Below are 23,488 nucleotides of genomic sequence, written 5' to 3'. Positions count from 1 at the left end.
TGGCCATTTCAGCTGCACCTAGGCTGCTCTTTTAATCTCATATTCCAAGACTTGGTCCCATGGCAATGACACTAGCATTTGGATGGCACTTCATGGTTTATAAAGCATTTCTTATATTTACTATAAAGCATTATTATCATTCTGTCCTTGCCTAAGCCTGGTGAGGTAGGCAAGTAGATATAAAAGGAAAATCTGGCAGCTGTGGTGTCACATAAAGACAGGCTGGTTGACACTGGCAGAGCTCATAAGGCAGCACCTCCATTAGATGGCAACACTGCGCAATGTCACCCATTGCAAGGGGGTGCAGGGACCCACCTAGTCATGCTTCAACCTAAACATGCTTCAACAGTCACTAAAATGAATGTGGGCCTGAGACAGACACCAGAATGCTACTTATGTTAACTCAAGAAACATTTCCACGCCCAGGCGAGGATTCAAGGACGCATGTTTGGTTTAGTCTAACCTATTAGGACGGTGGTTCCAATTTTTGCTGTACCCACCTCACATCAACAGCATCTCACTGTTACAGGAACACCTACCCCAGACATAACTAGGTGGCTTTGCTAGCGTAGGCTCAGAATGAGAACACTAGAGAAACTGGTCAAGATACCAGAGGAATCTTAGAGTAGATTACATCGGTCAATGGGCTCTGATTATCTGAAGATTATAAGTTATAATCTCTGCATCCATCTCCAGACTAAAAGCAAGAACACTTGAACACCAAAGTGAACACTGCCTCGCTCCTAAACAGTGCTTGGAAAGGACATGGACAGCGTTCACCTGACGCGCCTTCCGACTGACATGGTCCCGTCTGTCGATCTGGTCACGTAGGTTACAGTACGTATGTGTGTTGCTAAATTCCCAGTGGAGCAGAGTGAGCTGTATGCTAATCCTCACACCTCACCGATGAAAGAACTGAGGCGCCCAGGGAATCTGTAACCAGCCTGATGTCAGACAGTCCACAAACGGCAGAGGCAGGGTTTGTATGTTCCTGCTGGCTCGGGAGCCACTGCTTCGCAGGTGATGCTATCCTTGCTCTGGTGTGTGTGCTGATCTTACAGCCTCCATTTCCTGATTTTTTTATCAGGGACCTCACCATAGCTGCTGAGTTCTAAAAACAACGCCTGCCACAAATGCAGAAACCAGAATGTAGAGAAGTGAGTGATTTTTCCAAGGCTATACCCTCAGCCAAGGGGAACCTCGAACTCAAGTTAAGTCAGAACTCTTCCTTGCAGGCCTTACTGTCTTTACCTCTGTGTTTTCAGACCTTGTCTTTAGAGGGCATCTTTGCTTAGCCAGGTCTTAGTGCCTCTGTCCATACTGTGGCTGGGCTAACGCAGGGCTTTGTCTCCTAATCCTAACTCAGAGGAGAGCAACAGCTCTATCTAGGAAGAAGTACAATTCTTTCTAGCAGAAATCAGCAGAGCAAGTGTTTTGGAAATGACTGCTAATGGGAAGATGGGAGTCTGAACAGTTTCCCAAAGTAAGAAAGTCTCAAGAGTTTGTATTAGTCAGGATACTAATCACTGTATAAACAACCCCCGAATCTCATGTTTTTAAAAAAAAATACTTCTTGATCGTGTCATAGTCCAATGTGGGTGTGCTGGATTGAGAAGGGAGGCACATACGGGCAAGGATTTTCTCTGCCGACGTTCAGGAACTGAGGCTTACTGGTCTACCAAAGGGCCCATGGCCAACAACAGGTTAAGACTCTGATCCAGTGGTGTCACAATTCCCTAGGGCCTTGCAGTCTTCCACCAGTTCCTTCATATTCAGTGGACCAACGACAGAAGAAACACCACAAAGAATCACTTGCGAAGTTTTAGAGGGCTGGTAAGAAATGACTTACATCACTTTTCTCCACATTCCACTGACTTAGATAGAACTCAGTAATAAGGACCCGCGTAACTGCAGTGAAGACTAGGAAATGTAGTCTCTCTGGACCAGGAGAAAAAGGAAATGGGCGTTAGTGAACAAAAGCATTATCTCTGCTACACTGTCAAACACGTATTTATTGGATTATACCAAGGATAATACAAACACTAAGTGATACAACAATACTAAATGAAATGATGATTCTAAATGCTACAAATACTGTAAATTTGTAAAACTACAAATACTATAAAAATGAGACAAATATTAAATTATATGGCACAAATGCTACATGATATGATAGCAATAATAACATTAAATGATACGATACCAAATTCTAAATGATATGATGACACAAATACTAAATATCTATGTGTTATGTAGAAAGCACCTCCCTGACCTTCCGCCCAAGAGGAAGAACTGCCTGGGCTGAAACAACTGCAGAGGGATGGCTGTAGGAACCCACCCTCTGCTTGGCCCATGGAGGTGGTTATACGGCAGGAGGGATGAAGAGATAGGGTGGAGCCTGTGTTAGAAAAGGCAGTAACACTCAGTCATCAGCTGAGACAAGAAAGGCAACAGAGGGATTTTTGGGCTTTTACTGAAGCTTAGGTACAACTCTCCCAGGGTTGTTTTCCAAATTATCTGACTTTAAAGCACTTTCTTTTATCTGAAGTAATTCATTGGTTTCTATGTCACTCAGGAAATAAGTTGACTAGTTAACTTAACTGGTTAACAAACTGCTTAACATGATACCTGATCCTCAGTGTAAGGCGGGCGTCAGGATTGATGGTGAAAAGGAATGCCAAGGAGAGCTCACCAACAGTGGTGCCATTCTGAGACCTAGAACCAGGAAGTTAGATGCCAAAAAGGACTTTGAGGTCAGCCAAGGTGAGCTTGGTGACAAATTCTCTGGATCCTGATAGAATCTGTTTGGCCAAATCCTTCTTTCTTTCTTGAAGCTGCAAGATCTTCTCTTCCACTGTTCCCTCACAAACAAATCTGAAAAGTAGACAAATAAGCAAACAATCAAATACCCAAAGCCGCATATCTAATGACACATGCAAATGTCTATTTATGCTTTAGTTTTCCAATGAGATTTCTTCTGTTATTTAGGTTTCCTTAGGTTTGGTTAAGAACTCTATTTTTAGGAGATCCAAACAACTTTGACTAAATACATATCCACTTAAAAATGATGTCTGACCTCAAATTGACTTTTTCTTTCTTTCTGAAGCTAAGATAATTGAGAAATGCCAAAATAAGCAAAAGGTATCCTGATCCAAAAAAGTGTAGAGATCTAGCTTTCACACAGAAAAGTTTATCAAGTTTCTGCTAGGAATATGTGTGCTAGTTTAGGTACAGTGTGTCTAATTTCTTGGTGAGTTCACACTGCAAATAGGTTTTACAAACTGAGGAAATGCTGCCATTGTCTTTTATTCACACATTCAACAAGTACTGATTTAGATTCACTACATGCCATACACTATGCTAGGCATAGGAACAGAGTGATGAACATAGTCTTACTGTCAAAGGGAGCACAAGAGAGAGACATGAAAACAAACAACTACAATAATATGACCTGGAAAGCGCTGTAAAGGAAATATGTCCAGTGAGCAAGAGGAATAAAAGGAAAGCTGTCTAAAGTATTCAGGGAAGGTTCCATTCTACCTAAATGTCCATCAGACAGATGACTGGATAAAGAAGATGTGGTATGTATACACAATGGAATATTACTCAGCTGTAAAAAAGAATGAAATAATGCAACAACATGGATGGACTTAGAGATGATCATACTAAGTGAAGCCACACAGAGAAAGAAAAATATCATATGATATCACTTATATGCAGAGTCTAAGAAATGATACAAATGAACTTATTTACAAAACAGAAACAGACTTACAGACATAGAAAACAAACTTATAGCTACCAAAGGGTAAAGTAGGGGAGGGATAAATTAGGAGTTTAGGATTAGCAAATATAAATTACTATGTATAAAATGTATAAACAGCAAGGTCCTACTGTATAGCACAGGGAACCATATTCAATACCTTGTAATTACCTATAATGAAAAAGCACATGTATGTATAACTGAATCACTGTGCTGTACACCAGAAACTAACACAACATTGTAAATCAACTATACTACAATTTAAAAAAAAAAGTTAACTCATAGTGCAACTTGTAGGATGAGCCAAGATTTGCTAGATGGACAGTGGGGAGGGCATCCCAGGGAATGGGAACATGTATAAAATCATGGCTGAGTTTTAGAACATGGTATGCTAGGGAAGTCGTCCAGTCTGGCCAGGGCAAAAGTCAAAAACTATGTTTTATTACAAAAGTCGATGCTCAAGAGGCTGGTGGGGACCAGATCTTGAGTGACTTAGCACATCATGCTAATAAATCTAGATGTGAAAGGAAGGGGCATGGGAAGTGGGATGGGAAGAAAGGGGTGGTTACAAGAAACACATAGAAAATAAAATGAATGGACTTTACTTGTGAAAAGTGAGAAAGAGGGCGGAGCCTAGTTTCTGGCTCTATGATTAGATAAACAGTGATCCCGTTCACAAAGACAAGGACTTCAGAAGAATCGATAGATATGAGGTCAGAGGGAGAAACAGTATCAGCTTGCGACATTTTGAGTCCCTGGAACATGCACATAGTGAGTGCTCAGTAGGGATTAGTTTTCTGAGCTGAATGAAACAAATACACAAGTGAATGACTAATGAGTGCATACGTGGACACACAGATTCAGATATTTCCCAGGGATGTGGATATCTAGGTCTGAAGTTTAGGAGACCTTGGAGCTGAAAGATACAGGTTTTGGACTTACTGGAGGTGACAGGATTAAGAGAGGTGCAAACAAAGTGAGCTGAGAAGAGAGCGGAAGACAGAACAACTGATATGATCACTGTACTTGGCCAGTTGTGAAATGCGTTGGTGCCCCCCCAGCAAGAGCAGTCTCAGGGCAGCAAGTGGGGGGAAAGCCAGTTTGCAAAGGTTGAGGAATGAACAGAAGTAAAGAACGGACAACAATTTCTAATTCTTCAGGAAACTCGGCCATGAAAAGGAAGGAGAAAAAGAGGTCCACAGCTACACTGGACTGGACTGCTGAGGCCGGTTTGGTGGTTGTTTTTAGAGAGGAGGGTCCCAAAGAGAGGGACATTGTACAAAATAACTGGCCTGTGCACTCTGAAAATGTCAATGTCATTAAACTCAGAGAAAGACTGAGACACTGTTCCAGATTAAGGGGGAACAAAAGAAGCGTGACAACTGAATGCGAAACAGGGATTTTATTTTGCTGAGAAGGACACCTCTGGTACAAGTGGCAAAGCTGAGTAAGGTCCACAGGTCAGACTATGTAACTGTTAACATCCTGGGTTTGATAATTTTACTGTGGTAATGTAAAAGAGTGTCATTTTTGGAAAATGCACATTTTACTATTTAGAGGTCAAGGGGCATCATGTCTGCAACTTACTGTCAAATGGTCCAGAAAATACCTTACACACACACACACATGCACGCACACATGCGTGTCACAGTATACAGGAATTTTTTGGTATTGTTCTTGCGATCAAAAATTTGGGTGGAGGGAGAGTATAGCATAGTGGGGAGTGAATAGAGCAGTGGTAGACTGCATGCCTAGCATGCATGAGGTCTTGGGTTTAATTCCCAGCATCTTTGTTAAAAACAAACAAACAAACAAACTTAATTACCTCCCCCCATTAAAAAAAAAAAAGAATTTGGGATAATCTTGTAAGAATCCTTTTTTTTATATGTCTGAAATAAAGTCAAAATAATTAAAAGTGGAAAAAAAGAGAGAGAGAAAGAGAGGAGGGACCTTTCATGCACTGCCTTAACTAAGATAAGGCTCATCATTGTACATAAGCTCTTCTTCTTTTGCAAGGACCAACACAAAGGTCACCCCCAAATTGCCTGAGTTCCCTTCCTGACTGTGAGTACCAAGGAGAAGGTGCCCCACGAGCACCATTAGTACAGTGATCACCAAATACTTCACATTCTATTAAAACATCACCCAAGAAAGATTTTCACAAAAGCAGAATTCGGTCCTGGGAGACTTTGACTTGCTTACCTGTGTATGACAACATCTTTCTGCTGCCCTACTCTATAAATTCGGTCACAAGCTTGATCTTCAAGTGACGGATTCCTGTGAAGAGACAGATAAAGCTCAAACTTACTGACATCCTAGACCAGGGGTGGGCAAATCCCATGGGCCAAATCCAGCCTGCAGTCTGTTTTCATATGGCTCTCGAGCTAAAAATGGTTTTTACATTTTAAAAGGTTTGTAAAAAGTCAAAAACAGAAACCTACAACAAAGAATATATGACAGAGACCTATGTAGCTGGCAAAGCCTAAAATATTTACAGAAAAAGTTTGCAGATTTTTGTTCTAGTCCATATGGGACTCAGAAAGTCCCAGATATCCTCTCTTATGAGAAACTGGGGTCAGATGGCTAATAGTAACTCTTCACAGTTGAAAACTCTAAGTAACAGAGATTAAACCAATGTTTAAATCTGGTCACTAATTAGCTAGATGGCTTTGGGCAAATCATCTAACCTCAACCCTTTAGGTTTCAGATGGCTACTCGGGAACACAAGGAGTGGCAAATGATCTATAATGCTTTTTCCAACTTTTTGATATTTCATGATTCAACCAAGGAGGCTTAATTTGTTTCCTTCTTTATAGATTGTCATTATCAACTCCAAACTAGTTTCTCATCTCACCTCTAAAACCTTGGATAATGTTTCTCCTGTTCAGAAACCAGCATAATTCTTATTCTGCTTTCCTCACTTACATGCATATGGGAGTCTCAAGTGAGGCCTAAACACATTCTCCAGGAAGACAGTAACAGGCTGGCCTGTTTGTGCCCATCTGGGCTGCCTGGGAATTAACAAATGACAATCCCTGGCAACAGTGCCTGGTGCAGCAATCCCTGATTGACATAACTGGAAAATCAAAACTGAGATGAATTATGACATTTCCTCCTAGCAACATATGAACACATTCACCTGGCATCTAGGAAGGATGCTGCTATGCTCTTGGTCTTAATACTATGTGCAGCGAGTCCAAAGCTATGTGTTAAGTGTGTGTCTAACATAATTAGAAAATTCCTTTGCCTTTTCCTTTTGGAGCACTGGTTCTCCCTCTTCTTCAAGGTTGAGATTCCTTAGACGTCAATAAATATGTCTGAAATACAGTGTTTTGAAGACATAAAACCCTTCATCGAGTGGTGTAGCCAGGAGGAAAAGCCCTGATCCGTTTCCATGGAAACAGATGTTAAGAGTAAAGTGAATGGACTATTTTAAACAGTCATTTGAAGCCTTGTTTGCTTAGGAATTCGGGGCTGTCAACTAGCCCTACACCATTCTGATCTGCATGTATACACACGTATGCACAGAGGCATCTCCACAATACAGAAGGAGCACACTCAACATGAGAAGTCCCCCTACCGCCCTTCTAGCCTGCTGGTCTCCCCACTCTGCTGTGACAACTCAAGAATAATCCAGAATTGTTACCAGTGCATGTCCAGGAGAAAGAGATGGTTTCCTCCAGTCAGGTTTAGGCCAACACCTCCAGCCAAGAGAGAGATCAGCATAACCTTCAAAAGGAAGAACACCGTTAACTTTACATGGAATCAGTCTCATAGTGGACCTCTCCTTCTGCCTCAGGTTCAAGCCCAAGATCAACACAAAGAGGCAACATGCTCTTATCAAATTTCCTTCTGCTGTTGTGAATGCATTGTTTCGAAATTTTGAGATGCTCTCTCCCATGCCTTGTCTTTGAGAAAATGCTCATTTAACCTTTTTTTGTGAGTCAATCTCCAAACATTAATTGTGTGCCTGCCAATTACATAAATACTACAATTTAGAGCACGGGGGGTGGTTAGCTCAATAAACTTTCCTTTACCCAGATTCCGTCTGTTCCATCAGTGCCCCCACCATTGCTATGCTTCTCCTATCACACAACTAGTGCTTTCCAACTTCCTGTTATGCATAATTAGATGCCTCTGTTCCTCTACTTCCCTCCACCTTCCCACCTATCAAAATCCCACCTATCCTTCTAGGCTTGCCTCCTCCACAAAGATTCCCTTGATCCTAACAGTTCTGCTCTTCCTCTCCTTTTAGACCTCAGATTTTATTCTTAGAGGACTTGCACACTTTGATATGTACCCCCAGTAAATGTCAAAGAAATGAGAAACACCTGGAGAGAGCAGGGCTATGAATATTTTTGAACTGAGCTATGTTCGGATCTGTATAACCAAGAAAAATTTGTTCTTAATTATATAGCTCTGCTGTGATTGGCTTGTACCTGAGGGCCCCTGGCGCTGTTAAATGCCTCTACCAAGTCCATTCTCTGTTTGGGGTTGACAGAGCCATCGATGGTGGCATAGGTCAGTCCATGCCTCTTAAGGTGCAATGCTACAACCTTCAGCATGCTGGTCCACTGAGAGACAATGACACTGGAGGAAGGAGGCAACAAAAAACCAATAACCCCCACGAGAGATTAAACAAACTCATCTACAGGGCTTTCATGCCTGTTATTTTAAGATTCAGTTATCAAATGTGGCTGAGGTAAGGCTTTCTGCTACCTAAGGGGAAGAGGCACACATTTAAGTCATGTCACACGATTATAATGCTTCTGGTTACTTCTAGATCCAGTCTACAACTTACCTGCTAAATGAAGTCAAAATAAAGGGATGGCTAAACTAAAGTAACCACTGTAGGTTCCGATTTTCTGGGGGCTCATCCAGAGGAGGTCTGTGCTCCTGCAGAATAAGGTTCAGGCCCCTCCCTCTGTCAATCAGATCAATAAGCCGCTACGGATTCTCTGTTTCCCCCCATGCTACGCTTTAGTTAGAGGTTTAAGTTTTTAGATCAAAATATTTCCTATCTACAAATGCTGTGAATAACATACAGTAAAGTATAATAAATAACAAATGAACTTCCTTATATCCAGACACCCAACTTAGGAAAGTTCCCAGCACTCTGGGGCTCCCTTCTGATCACACTCCGCTTCCTCCCTTTTTTGCATCTGTTATTCTGTTGCTTTTTTTTTCAAGCCTTCTTCCCTCCTCTTAAGCATCTCTTCAGATGCTTAGCTTACTCTGGTCCTCTAGGGATTGCCTTTTCAATCCGTGCCACAGATATTTTCATTAGAAATCACAGGGGATGTGTGCTGTAACCTCGGTGCTTTCTGCTGCGCCCGACTCAAGTCCTTGATATAAAGAGCTCAGATTTATAACTATCTGCAATATCAAATTTTCTGGCTTAATTACAAGCAATACTTGGGTAATGAAATAACACATTTACCTCTTTTGGGACCCTGAGTTTCTTCGGATTGCCTCCAATTCTGCCAGCAGAGATGAAATCTGGAAAAAGGTTATATTAACATATGCGGGTTTAAGCAAATTTGCTTTTCTCCCTTTTCTCTCCCCTGAGTGAAAGGATTGGTCTCCTCTGTGGCCTCTCTGCATGGTCTGACTCCTACTAGTCCACTCTTCTCTTTGCAGCCAGAGGGCTAGTTCCAAAATGTCAGTTTCCTATTTTCCTCCTCTGGCTGGAGCCCTTGCAATGGCTTCCCGCTGAGAATAAAGCCCAGGCCTCTACAGTGACCTCCCAGATCCCTGCTGCTCTGCCTTCTGCTCACATCTCCAGCCTCATCCAGCCTCTGCTCACATCATCCAGCCCCATCAAAATTCTTCCTCCACAAAGCCATGCTTTGTCCCATCTTTGTCCATTCTGTTCCCTCTGCCTAGAACAGCCTTTTCTGTCAACTTAATGCCACTTCTTGGCGATCCTCCCCAATCCCAGGTGTCCACTGCTTATGTGCTACGATAGCACATTTTCTTTCTATAATCATGGTCTTTTTCATTCTATATATTAATTGCTTGTTAATCATCTCTTGCTTTCACAGTCTGAGATGTTCCAAAGAGGCAGAGCCAGCATGTATCTGGTCTGTTTCTGTACCCCTGGCACCCAGCATGTATTGCTGGACCAGAGAAGGCACCAGCCTAACATTTGCACAAGGAGAAAATGAAAGAGCTTGACCTAGTTTGAGACCTGCTCCAAAGGCTGTTGACGAAGAAGACCTGTCCAGACTGAGGAACACTTGCTAAAGCTTCCCAGCAAGTTCTCTGGGTATTTATCAGACCCCACATTCAAATCTACATGGGACCAGCCAGGAAGAACACATGGGCAGGACCTTGGAGAGCAGCTGGGTTCAATCTTCCTGACCGCTAATGGGAATGATCTTTCAAAAGGCTCTAAGGGACCTAGAGTTCATCCCTAGAATGGCAGAGAAGGAAGAAAATTAGACCAGGAATCAGGAGATGCAGAGAGTTCTTACTCTGCCATCACAGGGCTGTATCACTTTGGAACTCCCAGTTAAGAGCTCAGCTTCCTTATCAGGGAAAAAGGTTGTGGTGTTAGTGGTAAGCTGTGGAGGCCCCCACACATGAGGCTACCTTCCAATCTAAACAAACACGCTGATGCCCGGGCAGGAAGACCATCACAGGACTGTGCCATTTTGAACCAGTAGGAAGACAAAAAGCAGGTAGCTGAAGTGCCTGGTGTCTTGGCAACTTGTGGTTGTGGAACACACTGATTTTCATACGGATGTGAAAAACCTAGCGATAGGTGTTTTGAGAAAACTGCAGCAGTGGGACTGGGATTCACGGTGTAGGAGCTGGGGTTGAATCCCAGTAACATGTATGTGTTTAGGTTTGTGCTACCAAAGAAAACTCCCTTCCCCGACATGAAACAACTTTGAGTTTGAACCACGACTAATGGGCTTACGTTAAGAAGCCCTGTACATAATTACCTGAGTATCAGACAAATGGTTGGGAACACAAATTATTAGGAATGTTATGTTTTAACCCAATAGCTAACCGAGGGTGCTAGGACCTGGTGCCCAGCCACATATGGTCTCTTTACCTGTTCCTCTCAGTTACTAGTGGTGAAGATCTAGGTACATACTTTAAAAATCTAATGAAAGGTCATCATGCTATTTATTTGGCTTTATTTACTAACAACATATAGGCTATATATATAGCATTCCCTTTAACTCAGATGCAGAAAGAACCCTGTACATAAATTTTTGAGTGTGGATAGACTGAATGGATGGATGCTGAGAAAGGAGCAAGGATTAAGCACATTCACGATTATGACAAAACAAGCCCAGCACAGGAAGGTATATGAGCACTGACAGCCTCTGTGTGTTTACTTTTCTCACCTGTGGTATCTTAGAACATTTGCTTGTTCTTTCCTGTCCTTGGAAAACATGGCTTCTCTTTATTTTCTAAGGGGCGCTTGCTCCCAAGTAGTTTTTTGAGAGGCCGGAAGGAAATAAGCTGGTTGATCTGTTTTCAAAACATGTATACAGATAGGGAAACTGGATGCATGAATGTGATGCATTTTAACCTTTTGGTTTAATATAAGAAACCAAGCATTCTTCCCTTTTGCAGAGGTGAATGATTTGTTCAGGAGGATAGCTTGGAAGATTATACCTGGGAATTCAGTGACTGAGGGAAAAATCCATTTAAGTGAAGAGTAGACTGTAACACGTTAGCACAGTATACTACTGCCTAGGTTAAAAGGGAGCAAGCAAGTGCACCATTCCCTTGGCGGTGACCTCCCTCCTAGTTATATTTTTTTAAAAGCCTGGGAAGAGAGATTGAGACTAGGCATGGCAGCCTCAGAAGGCAGTAGAAAAAACCAGCCGCTCAGTGCAAGTTAATGGGCACATTCCCGGCAAGCCAGCAGAGAGGCAGGACTCGAGGCCCACATGCCCCGGCGTTCCCCTGATAGAACTCTACAGCCTTAAAGTGCTTCAGTGAAAACAGAACAAAGAGACTTATGAAGATAGGAGGCGGGCAGGAAACGATATTTGCAGATGGAAGCCTTTCAACAGAGCAAAGCAATTGGCACTCAGACATCTTCCACAGTCTGGAAGGTCAAGCCTTTGTTGTTTTTCTGAAACCAGCTGCTCACTCGCCCGGGCCCTGTCTCCAGCAGAAACCTGACAGGCTCCCTCCCTAGGAATCCATGACAGATGCGCTGGCCCAAGTCACCCTCTGAAAAAAATCACTAGGTAATAAGATTTTAGTTTTTTTCATGAAATGAAATTAGAATTTAAGACTGGAGGGGGAATGTGACCAGCTAACACCTAACCGTTCTAGCCCTGCAGTCAAACGGCCATACCTGTGCGGACAAATGCACCGCTGTCACGCAGGGAAATGTGGGAGGAGTCCAAGTCTTTCTACCAGAATAGAGGAGACCCCAGTACCTTGGTGCTCTCTCTCATGTCGTCAAAAAGCTCCACCTTGAAGCACTGGCCGTTAAGGGAGACAGAGGCAGCCGGCTCTGCATCACGGAGCTCGGACAAGGTCAAGGCGCTGAGCTGCTCCTCCAGGGAAAGGACCAGGCCTTCGTTCTTCAGTTCTGTCGGATCCAGGGCCTGGGCACAGTCAGACAGGGGACACAGTGGATGGGGAGCTGAGGCCACGAGCCATGGGACGTGCCAGCGGAGTGCTGACTGCTTAATACATCACACAGCAAAATGTCTCGTGACTTACCAACAGTGTCTCCACAGGTAAACCATGATTGAAATGTAATCTGGCAAGTTTTTTCACCAGATCAAAAATAAATCAAATAATGGAACTTTTTAGAGACTTGTCAGACAGATTACAAGAGCGTTCTGTTTTCCCCAGCTGGAATGGTACAGTTAATTAAGCTACTGATCATCAAGATACAATTTACCTCCTAAAAAGAGATGCATTATTGCAGCTCCTCAAAAGAATAACATACTTCAATAAAAAAATTTATTAATAAAGAAAATATTTTCAAATACTAAGAGTAGTTTTTTCTGTTCATTATAAAACAGTATGCTTATTACAGAAAATTTGGGAAAGTTCAGAAGAGTATAAAGAAAATAAGAATCCTTGATAATCAAGGAGAAAATAACTGTTAACTGCCAAGAAAAAAAAAGAGTAACAGATTCCTCTTAACTACAGATGTGCCTCTATCCAATGTAATGGCAACTTTTCCAATTGTATAAATACTTGAGTTTTCACAACTAGATTTAAAACTAGTAACTAAATTAGCTTTATGGCATCTTAAAATAACCAAAGTATTCATAAAGTGGTTTCTTTCTTAACAAAATGCCACTTTCTATTCTAAAATAAAGCTTATTGAAAATAAGACAAATAAAAAACTGTTCTCAACATCATGGGAATTATCTCAAGATCGATAAAGGTTAATATAAAATAAAGTAACATAAACAAGTCTCTTCTTTTCTGCCCCACCAAAAGCCAGAAACACCCCCAAGTGGCATTTCCCTTGCTCCAGCAGACTGTGCCGGTTGCAGGAGGTGGAGGTGGACTTGCCCGCAGCCCGACTGGGGCCCCACACACAGGGCTTCACTTACCGACTTCAGTAAAGAAAGATGACAGCAGCACTGGCGGAGTCTCAGCAGCTGTGACAGGATGTGGACGGTGCTGGATGTCTGAGAGTCTGCGGACACGGAGGCACCGGGCCCACTGGACCCGAACTCCTGGGCCACTGCCAAGAAGGGACACAGGTGTGGGAAACGGCGCAGGGTTTAAATCAGAAATATGGGGAAGACCCGTGAATGCAATGAGGCGACTTTAAACGTCTATGATCTGAGACTCAACAACACAGTTCTAACTCACTTCTCTACCAATGAAGCCAAATGAAATACGGTTTTCTTTCTAGTCTTACCTGTGTTTTAATAAAACAGATGTCAAAAGTGACTAAAAAGAAGTTTAGATCACCAGGTCTGGTGCTTACGGATCAATATATTTTCCTTTGGTTTGAGGTCCCTAGGTCAAGTCTCTGAGATCAAGAATTCACGACCCTTGGGGAGTGGGTATAGAAAAGGGGGGAGGGTGGGCATAGCTCAGTGGTGGAGCACATGCTCAGCACGCAAGAGGTCCTAGTTTCAATCCCTAGTACCTCCATTAAAAAAAAAAAGAATTCACGACCCCATTTCTAGAATTTACCAAATCTGAACCTACATTTCCATTAATTACATGTCCTTCTGAGTGCCCCACTGCTCACCTCTCATGAACGGGTTATCAGGGCTTCTTCCAGGTTCCTTGTCCCCTCTTTCATGTCTTTTTAGGTAGGACTGCAGAGCTGACCTGCCTCAGATCACGAAAGAAAATGCTCATGTAACGTTTGCTATGACCAAATAGGTTTATAGTGGTCACTGCTTAACCGTGCCTGCAGTGGGACCTTGAAAAATTACAAAAGTGGACTTGTTAAATGAAGTCAGCCTCATAGCAAGCATGGCCACATGTAATTTAAAAAAACCTTAAAAGCCAAATTGTTTAAAAATAATAACTACTAACAAATACATTAATGTTATAAAATATTAGTATTGTATTTAATATTAATATGTAACATAGTAATATATTATTAACTAGTATGGATAATCTATATTATTTATTAATTTTTATGATTTATTATATTTACTTTAAAATATAAGATATACAAAGAGAAGAAGCCTACTCACACTGGAAGTGAGAGGTACCAAGTAGGAGAACATAAATCTTGAATTCAGGGAAGGATGAGAGTTTTAGAGAAAGTGCAAAGAACGGATGACAATTAGGATTACCAAGCAGTTTTTGTTAAAGTTTCAGTAAGAGGCTGGATAACAGGTCAAAGGTCAAAGAGATATGCTTTCCTCATATGGCCCCATGAGGGCCAGAAAGACCTCGCGTACAGTGACCACAGCCTAGAACTTCTAAGCAAGGAAGCCAATGAGGAGCAGGTTTGATGGGAGACAAAGGTGAGCTGGGGAGGAGGTAAGGAGAGAAAAAGGGGGATTTAAAAAAAAAAAGAAACACAGATAGCCAACTTATCAGTAATACCACAACTGCAGTTTGAGGAACCTTGACCCTTGACGCACTCCCAAGCAAGAACAAGAATGAAACAAGAGACGTGAGAAGGTGCTTCTTCACTGCACACACCTTGATCTTGCAAAAAGGACACTGTAAACTGTCTCTTCATCTTCAGAAAGCTTTAAATGGTGCAACTGAAATTTCCGCTGGGGCAGCACCACCTGGGGGAGTGAAAGAGACGGCAGCCGGGATGAAGTCATACAACTCAACTGAGTATCACAGAGTCTGCTCCCTAGGGCTGACCCTGGAAATCTGGTCAAGCCCTGGACAGCGGCTCCCACCCTTCCCTGACAACAGAACCGCTCTAACACACGGCACAACAGGACTGCTGTGACTCCAGGTGTGGGACAGCGGCCCGAGGGCCTCCTCGCAGGAAAATGGGAGACTCAGAGGTTCCCAAAGCAGAGCAGACAGCTGTTCAAGCCGAGACCAGGACATGGTCCCTCTCCTTCTTGGCCTCCCCCAGGGACAGGTCTCATGGGATTACCAAGGGCCTGCCGGTGGAGTCCAGCTGGTCTTTTGTTCTCCTCAGCAAAAGGCTCTTTGTTAAAATATTTAACCTTTCTCCTCCTTTCTTTGAACCATTGTCAACCTGACTCCGCCACAGATTGAAGTCATCAAACGGAGAACAACGGAGAAATCTATTTTGTTGAGGAGGAAGGACAGAGAAGAGAAATGAAGATTAGGAGGATGGAGGAAAAGTTCAAAGACAGGCATAGATGAAAAGCAGATCAGATTTTACATGTCATCCAATCACCTTTAAAAGCGAATTTCATAGCAAAGCTCTGCTAGACGGAGCAAAGGGATCCAAGTCAATAACCACATTATAAAACCACATTATAAAAATGTAGATTTGCCCATTAATGGTGTTTGTATCATTACAACAGGACATATAACTGATAGCCAGAATTCATTCCCAAAATTTCAAAGGCTAGTTAAGAAGTTTTATATCCTCTTATGAGCTGACTTGAATAAAAGCAAGTATTTTAAAATCAGCATTCTTTTCTGTTGGCTTCACATAAATTGTAGTCTTGACCCCAGGCCATAGGTTTTAAGGCCGAAATAGCCCAAAACATTCCCTGGACTGAAGAAAGATGACTTTTGTTTCTTTTAATTTAATCAGACCTATACTTTCCCATATAGAGGGGCTGGTTGTAATCAAAGTCCTCTATCAGCCAGTCAACCAACAGATTATTTTCTCATAAATATTAATTCTTTTGCCCTTTAAAGGTTGATAGGCTTGCCATCTGCTACACAAGATAATGTGGTACACACTGGAGCTTTATCATGAGATATGAAATAATTATGAAGGGTTCCCAACCAGGTTCACATTTACATAACCCCAAAGAGTTAACTTACTTCAGCAGTGAATACATGTCCAGCAAGTTGTTCTGAATGGGGGTCCCGGTGACAGCCCAGCGGGCTTGGGCTTGGAGCTTGCACACGGCTATGGAAGTCTGCACTCGGGGATTCTTAACGTTGTGAGCTTCATCCAATACGATTCGAGCCCAGACTACTCGAAGCAAGGGTGACGAGATACCCTGGAAGAAAGACACGTGAAATCCAACAAGAGCACGGGGAAAACGTGCATGTCTTCAAGAAGACAAGGGGAAACAACAGGCAGGTATCGGAGACACATCCTTACCTTCAAGTTTGAGGGCTTAGGTCAAGTACGCTGAAATAAGAACTAAGCTTAAGAAACCAAGAGTAGAAACTCCAATGAGTACAAATAAACAACTCACTTGAGGTCCCAGTCCTTGAACATAAGATGCTTAAGGGTAACCTGTTTTCTAATTTAGGTTTTCTGTATTCTTCTAGCTCACTTTTGAGCAACGGCCACGGGTCAGGGATACACTGTTGTGCCTGCAAATTCACTCAACCGATAAAAGTATTTACTAAATTTTTCTAAGCTTCTAAAAATTTACTAAAAGTCTACTTTTATATGTAAGATACTAAGCCAGACACAAAGAACAATTCCTACCCTCAAGGAGCTCACAATCTAGCCGTGGAGAGAAAACAAAGTAAGCATAAAGATAATGACAACACAGTGCATGTATGGAAAGTCCCACTGGATAAGTCAACACAGAACAGTAGGAAACTATGGTTACCAAAGGTACAAAGAGGGGGAGGGATAAATTAGGAGTTTGAGATCAACATATATACACTACTATACATAAAATAGATAAACAAAGACCTATTCTATAGCTCAGAGAACTGTATTCAATTCAACTATATACAATGAAATGTCATGGAAAAGAAACTGAAAAAAATATATATATGTATGTATGTATATGTATAACTGAATCGCTTTGCTGTACACCTGAAACTAACATTGTAAATCAACTACACTTCAACAAAAAATAAAAAACAAAACAAAACAGTCCAATATAGAACAGTGAGAATCTAGTCAGTCTTGTTCCCTGCTGCATCCCTAAGACCTGAGTAGTGTCTGGCATGTATTAGGTAATTCAGTATTTGTGGAATTGATGGAGTGCCAGGACATAAGTAAGCACAAGGTGCTAGGAGATGCACTTGACCAGAGGGGGAGGCAAAGCATTCTACTGAGAGGAGAACAAAGGCACAAAGGCACGGCAGGGTGTGGAGCGAAGCACCCTGCCCCCAACCCCCGGGTAAGGCTGAGTATGAGGCTCCCCAGGAAGGGCTGGGGTGTAGGAGATGGGGGACACTCAGGTAGGGCAAGAGCATAAAAGGCCTAACATATCATTTGAAAGAATTAGGGTTTTAGCCTGACAGCTATGAGGAACTATTGAGGAATCTGAAAAGTTAATACATGTAAGACGGCAGAATCGGTCAGGAGATGGAGAAGCATGCCAGAGCTCTCCCCAAGCACACAAATCTGGAATATCCTGTTGTACTAAAAATAAAAGCATATGCAAAAGAGCAGCTCTTGGAACAACTCTGTATTTCCAGGGGAAGCACACAAGAGCTGTGCAATAAAGCCTCTGCAATACATAACTGAGACTACCCTGCACGCAGCAACAAACGCTTGGGTTTTTTCTTTCTGATTATTGTTTAGCCTCTGCCCATTGTAGGCTTATTATTTGCAACCCCTTTTCCCGGGAGGTGGAGGATGGCAGGGAATAATGGCTTAATACCAAAATACTAGTGCTAAAATACTCGTCCTAACACTAAATTTAAAACACATCCTGAGAGTAGACCCCAAAGACTCTCAATGGAAAATTGCAACAAGGGAGGCTCTCCTATATTCATGTGATGATTACCACCACACCTACAATGTAGTTGTCATTAGTTCTAAAAACACAGCTAAATACTGTACCAAGTCTCCACCTTTATCGCTGAGGAGGTTGTCTAGAGTAAAAGAGAAGGGTCAGAGGGAAGAACTCTTTGCTTCCATCAGTAAAACAGCTCGACATTCATGACCTTCTGGGAGGAGGGCACCTTTGCCATCTCTGATGCTGTGAAAAGACTCCTGTTAACCGGTCTTGTGGTTCCAACTCTGCTTCCCTGGCAGCCAGCCCCCCCGCCTCACCTCCACACTGAGGTTTGCACCTGGGACCTCTCCCTCTTGCTTCTTCGTGGGAATCTCCTTGGCTAGAAGGCTGTAGGTAGTGATCACAATGTCATACGTAGAGAGGCTGCATAGATATAACACAAAGCAAACGGTAAACGATCCCTCCATGACACGGACAAGGAAAGGCAGAGCTGATTCCTTTACAAAAATTCCTGCGGCTGGAAGGACAGACAGCAGAATTCATCAATTTATGTCCTTAATTCACACACACACACATGACTCTGGAGAGGTCAATTTTATACACTTGGCTTCCTTATGTCTGACCACTGATCATTTTTACAATCTACTCACTACAGCTAAAACAGCCTCCCTCTTCCCATCCAGGTCAGAAAGGATAACCTTTAGCAGGTGTCCTATTATTCTTGATATGATCTGGCAAGAACAGAAAGTCAGGTAGGGTTGGAAGTTAATATTCAGAAATGATTTGACACGGATGACACTAAAGTCCCAAGGAAGTAAGAAACCCTCAAGGCACAGCTCATCTTCCATCAGTGATACTTTCTCCTGACTGTTTTGTGACGGACTTGTGAAAACCCATTTAGCTAGCTTTGACATTTGGGCATAAAATACACATTGTACACTTTCAGCTTACCTCATCTACACTCATTTCTTCTTTCTTTTTTTTTATTCAAGTATAGTTGATGTGTAACATTATATAAGTTACAAGTATACAATATAGTGATTCACAATTTTTAAACATTATAATCCATTTATAGTTATTATAAAATATTGGGTATATTCCCTGTGTGTACAATATATCCTTGTAGCTTATTTTAGACATAATAGTTTGTACCTTTTAATTCCCTACCCCATTACTTCCCCTCCCCGCTTGCCTACACTCTTTACATGTCAAGATTCTTAGCAAAAAGCACAAATCTTTTTCCAAGAAAGTTTAATATCATGCACCTCAGAGAAGTTCAATACTTTTGTAAAAATGACATGCCTGGGTGAGGGGTAGAGCTCAGTGGTAGAGTGCGTGCTGAGCATGCACAGGATCCTGGGTTCAATCCCCAGTACTTCTGCTAAAATAAAGAAACAAACCTAATCCTCCCCAAAAATAACCCACCAAAATGATATGCTTAATTTGGAAAGGCAGCAAATGTCTACAGGTTGCCTTAGCAGCATGGAAAGAAGTACAATTGTGAGTGATTCCAATCAGTCAGCTGGTGCATTCTGAACACCTAACCCAGTATGATCAAAGTGCAAATCAAGTAAGATGCAATTTACTTCTAAATAAAAATCTAGGGCAAAGGCAGGTCCCTTACAGTACTCAGTGCCAGAGAAGGCATGCAGGACAGCCACCGTGGCCCTGATACCTTCCGTCTGCTGAAATGACTACCAGTCACCAGAGGTGATTTGGTGTAAGCCTGAAGGTCACCAGTTTGGCAATGTACCCCTGAGAGACAATTGCCCTGTTCTTTAGGATATAAAATATCCACGTCAGAGGCTGGGGAGAGAGATCAGAGCCAGAAACAACTTAGCTCTTGACTCAGTCAGCAAGTGTTCCACCCAGACCACCTTATCACAATTAGGAACGAAAAACAAGTCCTTTTAAACCAAAAGACAAAGACTAGAACTAAAATCACCTTTTGAAAAAGCATTTTCTTTCCTACTTCCTGATCAAACCCCTTCAGGAATTCAGGAATTGAATCTAAAACTTCTTAGATGGCTCATATATGAAAAATATAGCCATAAAAATATAACCAGACTATATCACCTAATTATTAATACTGTGCCAAGATGCTTGGCAAGACTAAGCTGGTTCCTTTCACACTAATAGACAGAGAATGTGAATTTGGAATCAGAAATTCAGCAATTGTGAAATAACCATGACATAGCCCCTTTTACCAGGGGAATGCTGCTGCCCCCTGGTGGACTATGCAGGCATCTCAGGCTGACTCACGCAGCAGCTTACTGAGGACAGTGACAAGGATATAGCAACAGAACATCATTCCCATCTCACAAGACGCATGTCTCAGCACAGGTCTGGTGATGAGCATGCCTTTGATCTTCACAAATACCATTAGCCCTGACTAAATGAAATGCCCAGGAGAGCAGGTGAGGTCAGTATGGCCCCTTAAGCCAAGCCACTGAGCACCGCACACTGACTGCAGTATTTCTGCACTTACACTTTTGCACGTTTATCCCGGTTTGGCCCATGATAGAGATAAACTCTTAGTTTGCTGTTGCTCACACGTTTCTCCACCTCATTTTTCCAGTGATGGATCAGAGAAGCGGGACAGATGATTAGTGTTCCGTGGGAAGCGAACTCAGAGGAGTCTTGGGAGGGGGGAAAAAAATCAACACCTAGTTACACTCATTGAATAGCTTTAACTTCTCAAAGGCATTATCTCTTTCCCTTGCCTGACTTTTATCCCTTCAATTGATATTTTTAACAGCTGCTGCTCTTATTTGTACACATAGCTTACACAGGCATACCTCAGAGATATCACGGGTTTGGTTCCAGACCACGGCAATAAAGTGCGTATCACAATAAAGCGAGCCACACGAACTTTTTGGTTTCCCAGGACATTATAAAAGTTATGCTTACACTACACTATAGTCGTTAAGTGTGCAACAGCATTCATTTCTTTATAAAAAAAAAAAAAACCTTTATTTAAAAATACTTTATTGCTAAAAAATGCTAACATCATCTGAGCCTTCAGCAAGTCATAATCTTTTTACTGGTGGAGGGTTTGAAATACTTTGAGAATTACTAACATGTGACACGGAGACAAAAAGTGAGCAAACGTTGTTGGAAAAATGGCGCCGGTAGATTTGCTTGACACAGGGTTGCCACAAACCCTCAAATTGTAAAAACTGCAATATATGTGAAATGCAATAAAGCAAAGTGCATTAAAATGAGGGTCTGCCTGAAGTAGAATAGAAAATGAAAGAGACGATCTTTTAATTCAAAACACTTAATTATTTCTTTATGTGCCCCTATAAACGTGTCAGACAGAGAGAGGCTAAATAAAGATGGAGAGGACAGTGGGGAATACATGACCTCAGTTTAAAAAAAAAACAGTGCACTCTCACAGTGGCCAGAAGGCAGAAGCTGGATGGATTTCCTAACTTGCCCTGAGTTGATTCATTACGGGAGAGTATTATTACTTTTCTCTGAAAAGCATAACATAATTACAGTTCCATTAAAGTGTTAGTACAAAACCCCCTAAGAGAAGCAAACGTGACTCTGGAACCAGTTAGTGATGGAGTATTTGGCCCCTGAACCCTCATCCTCCGTGCGTGTGTATGTGCACACGTGTGCTGTTACTCCACACAGGGACACAGGGTCCAGCTGTAACCATGATCCCTAGAGGCCCCGAGGGCAGAGAGCCACAGATTTTTTCACTGTCTAACCAACTGAGAAACGTATTTTGTACACAGCAACTTACATGTGGCATTGTCTATGCATAATATATAGGACCTTTAAGGTACTTATACAGTTATCACATTTTAAAAACGGCAGCTGATTAAGAGAAATTGTCTAGAATCTGGAAACTCCTGGAATTTCAGAAATGTGGAAAACAACATCTGCTGTGTGGATAAAATCTGAGTTTGTGACAGATCTTTCTTCAAAAAATAATATATTAACTAATTTGGATCTACCCTGTAGTTACACTCTCAACATTAACAGAAACACTCACTAGGTTTAAACTAAGTTTTCTAGAGCCTTAGCTTTCTTCATAAAATTGTTTCTAATCACAGATCGAGCTAAGCTTACATTAAGAGGGAAAAAAATGATCACTTACAGCTGGCGTATCCAGCAGCAGAAAGGATACCACAGGAAAGTAGTCTGATACTAGTTTTCCAGCAAGTTAATTAAACATGACCAAAGGAATCCCTTCATGGCTGAAAACCTTCCACCCTCCACTGCCTCACAGGATCTAGTAAACAGCAGGCTAGCAAGGGACATCTGAATACCATTTTTAGAAAGCCAAGTCAAAGCTGTTTTTTTGTCCTTTTCTTCATCTTTCTCCTGATTCTTCTGGGTCAGGATGAGTGCAATCATGGTCAGGGTTTTTCCTAATCCCATATCATCCGCTGGAAAATAAAAACAAAAATAGGGGAGGTCAAAGGTCTTAGGGCAAAGATGCAGCTCAGCCCCCAGAGAAGCAGCCCCAGGCAGACGTCAGTGACCCTTGTCCTCTGCTGTTAGCACCATTCCAGTCTCTATTCTGCGCCTCCTCTAAGGAAGCCTTTGTCTTTCTTACTGAAATGAACACTAAGACATTTACTCTGACTTTTAGAAAATGTAAAACTCATTATTTAGACCTTACCTAGTCGCCGTGCTATGTTGTTACTTATCTAACACATTCATTGCTATCTACCTCCGTTTGATGCTGCTGCCCCGTCTTTTTCTTTACTACCTGCCAAAGCAAAAAGGGCCAGCAGATATATCCTACCACCCACTTTACTACCAGACTTCTAGAGTTAGTGTTAACCCAAGACAGTCCTCCATCCCCTTAACTTACTCATTAAAGAAGGAAATAAACGAGCCTTTCTTGGGTATCACCATTGTGCCAGTTACTGTGCTTACCTAATTTACTATTTATACCCTATCAAATATTATTATTCTCTTTCTAACAGTTTAAATAATCATTCTGATATGAGCAGAAGTAAAATGTCACAGCAAGGGCTCTAGTTCAAATTCGGGCCCTGCCACTGTCCACAGACTTAACACAGCAGCCGACTGCTCTCCCTTAAAAGGCCAGCTTACCGGGCTGGGCCTTGGCTGGCATGTGGGAACTCAGGTTTCAGGAGGGCTCCCCTCATTCCCACAGCTGATAAGAGGGCTCACTGTACCTAAACTGCCTGTACCAATAGTACGGTTTACTCTGAACACCTGCATTCCTTCTGGGAGTCTGGAATTTCAGTCCCCACCAGGCTGAAGCTGCCTATGTGACCAGCCCCCACTAAAAACTTTGGGGATCAAATCTCTAACCAGCTTCCCTGGTTGGCAACGCGTCACATGTGTTGCCACAGGTCCCTGCTGGGAGAATTAAGTACCCGCTGTGACTCCACTGGGAAAGGCCTCTGGAATCTGCACCTGGCTTCCCCTGGACTTTGCCCCCTGTGTCTTTTTCCTTTGCTGATTGTGATTTATAATGAATCAAAATAAT

General features: G+C 42.2%; 1 protein-coding gene across 2 annotated transcripts in view; it reads right to left on the bottom strand.

The window, feature by feature from the left end:
* TTF2 (transcription termination factor 2) overlaps positions 1-23,488 on the bottom strand; it is a 47,948-nt gene that overhangs the window by 7,935 nt on the left and 16,525 nt on the right. The window contains exons 10-24 of one of the 2 annotated variants that reach the window (XR_004138795.2): positions 22,290-22,409; positions 20,495-20,645; positions 18,324-18,429; positions 16,172-16,353; positions 15,300-15,453; positions 14,882-14,973; positions 13,968-14,050; positions 13,315-13,448; positions 12,175-12,345; positions 9,201-9,259; positions 8,200-8,350; positions 7,407-7,489; positions 5,963-6,037; positions 2,629-2,874; positions 1,850-1,938 (exon numbers count right to left, since the gene is read on the bottom strand). Coding sequence is in view for 1 of the 2 variants with exons in the window: in XM_010980692.3 (XP_010978994.2) it covers positions 2,730-2,874; positions 5,963-6,037; positions 7,407-7,489; positions 8,200-8,350; positions 9,201-9,259; positions 12,175-12,345; positions 13,315-13,448; positions 13,968-14,050; positions 14,882-14,973; positions 15,300-15,453; positions 16,172-16,353; positions 18,324-18,429; positions 20,495-20,645; positions 22,290-22,409 (1,706 nt within the window). In the remaining variant the exon portion in view is untranslated. Of the gene's footprint in view, positions 1-1,849; positions 1,939-1,992; positions 2,875-5,962; positions 6,038-7,406; positions 7,490-8,199; positions 8,351-9,200; positions 9,260-12,174; positions 12,346-13,314; positions 13,449-13,967; positions 14,051-14,881; positions 14,974-15,299; positions 15,454-16,171; positions 16,354-18,323; positions 18,430-20,494; positions 20,646-22,289; positions 22,410-23,488 lie in introns of those variants that run through there. The other variant, XM_010980692.3, reaches the window with a different exon arrangement.

Source organism: Camelus dromedarius, chromosome 9, assembly GCF_036321535.1.
Source record: "Camelus dromedarius isolate mCamDro1 chromosome 9, mCamDro1.pat, whole genome shotgun sequence".
Lineage (NCBI taxonomy): Eukaryota > Metazoa > Chordata > Mammalia > Artiodactyla > Camelidae > Camelus > Camelus dromedarius.
The sequence above is the reverse complement of the archived record's forward strand: the minus strand, read 5'-3'. Positions and strand labels throughout refer to the sequence as shown.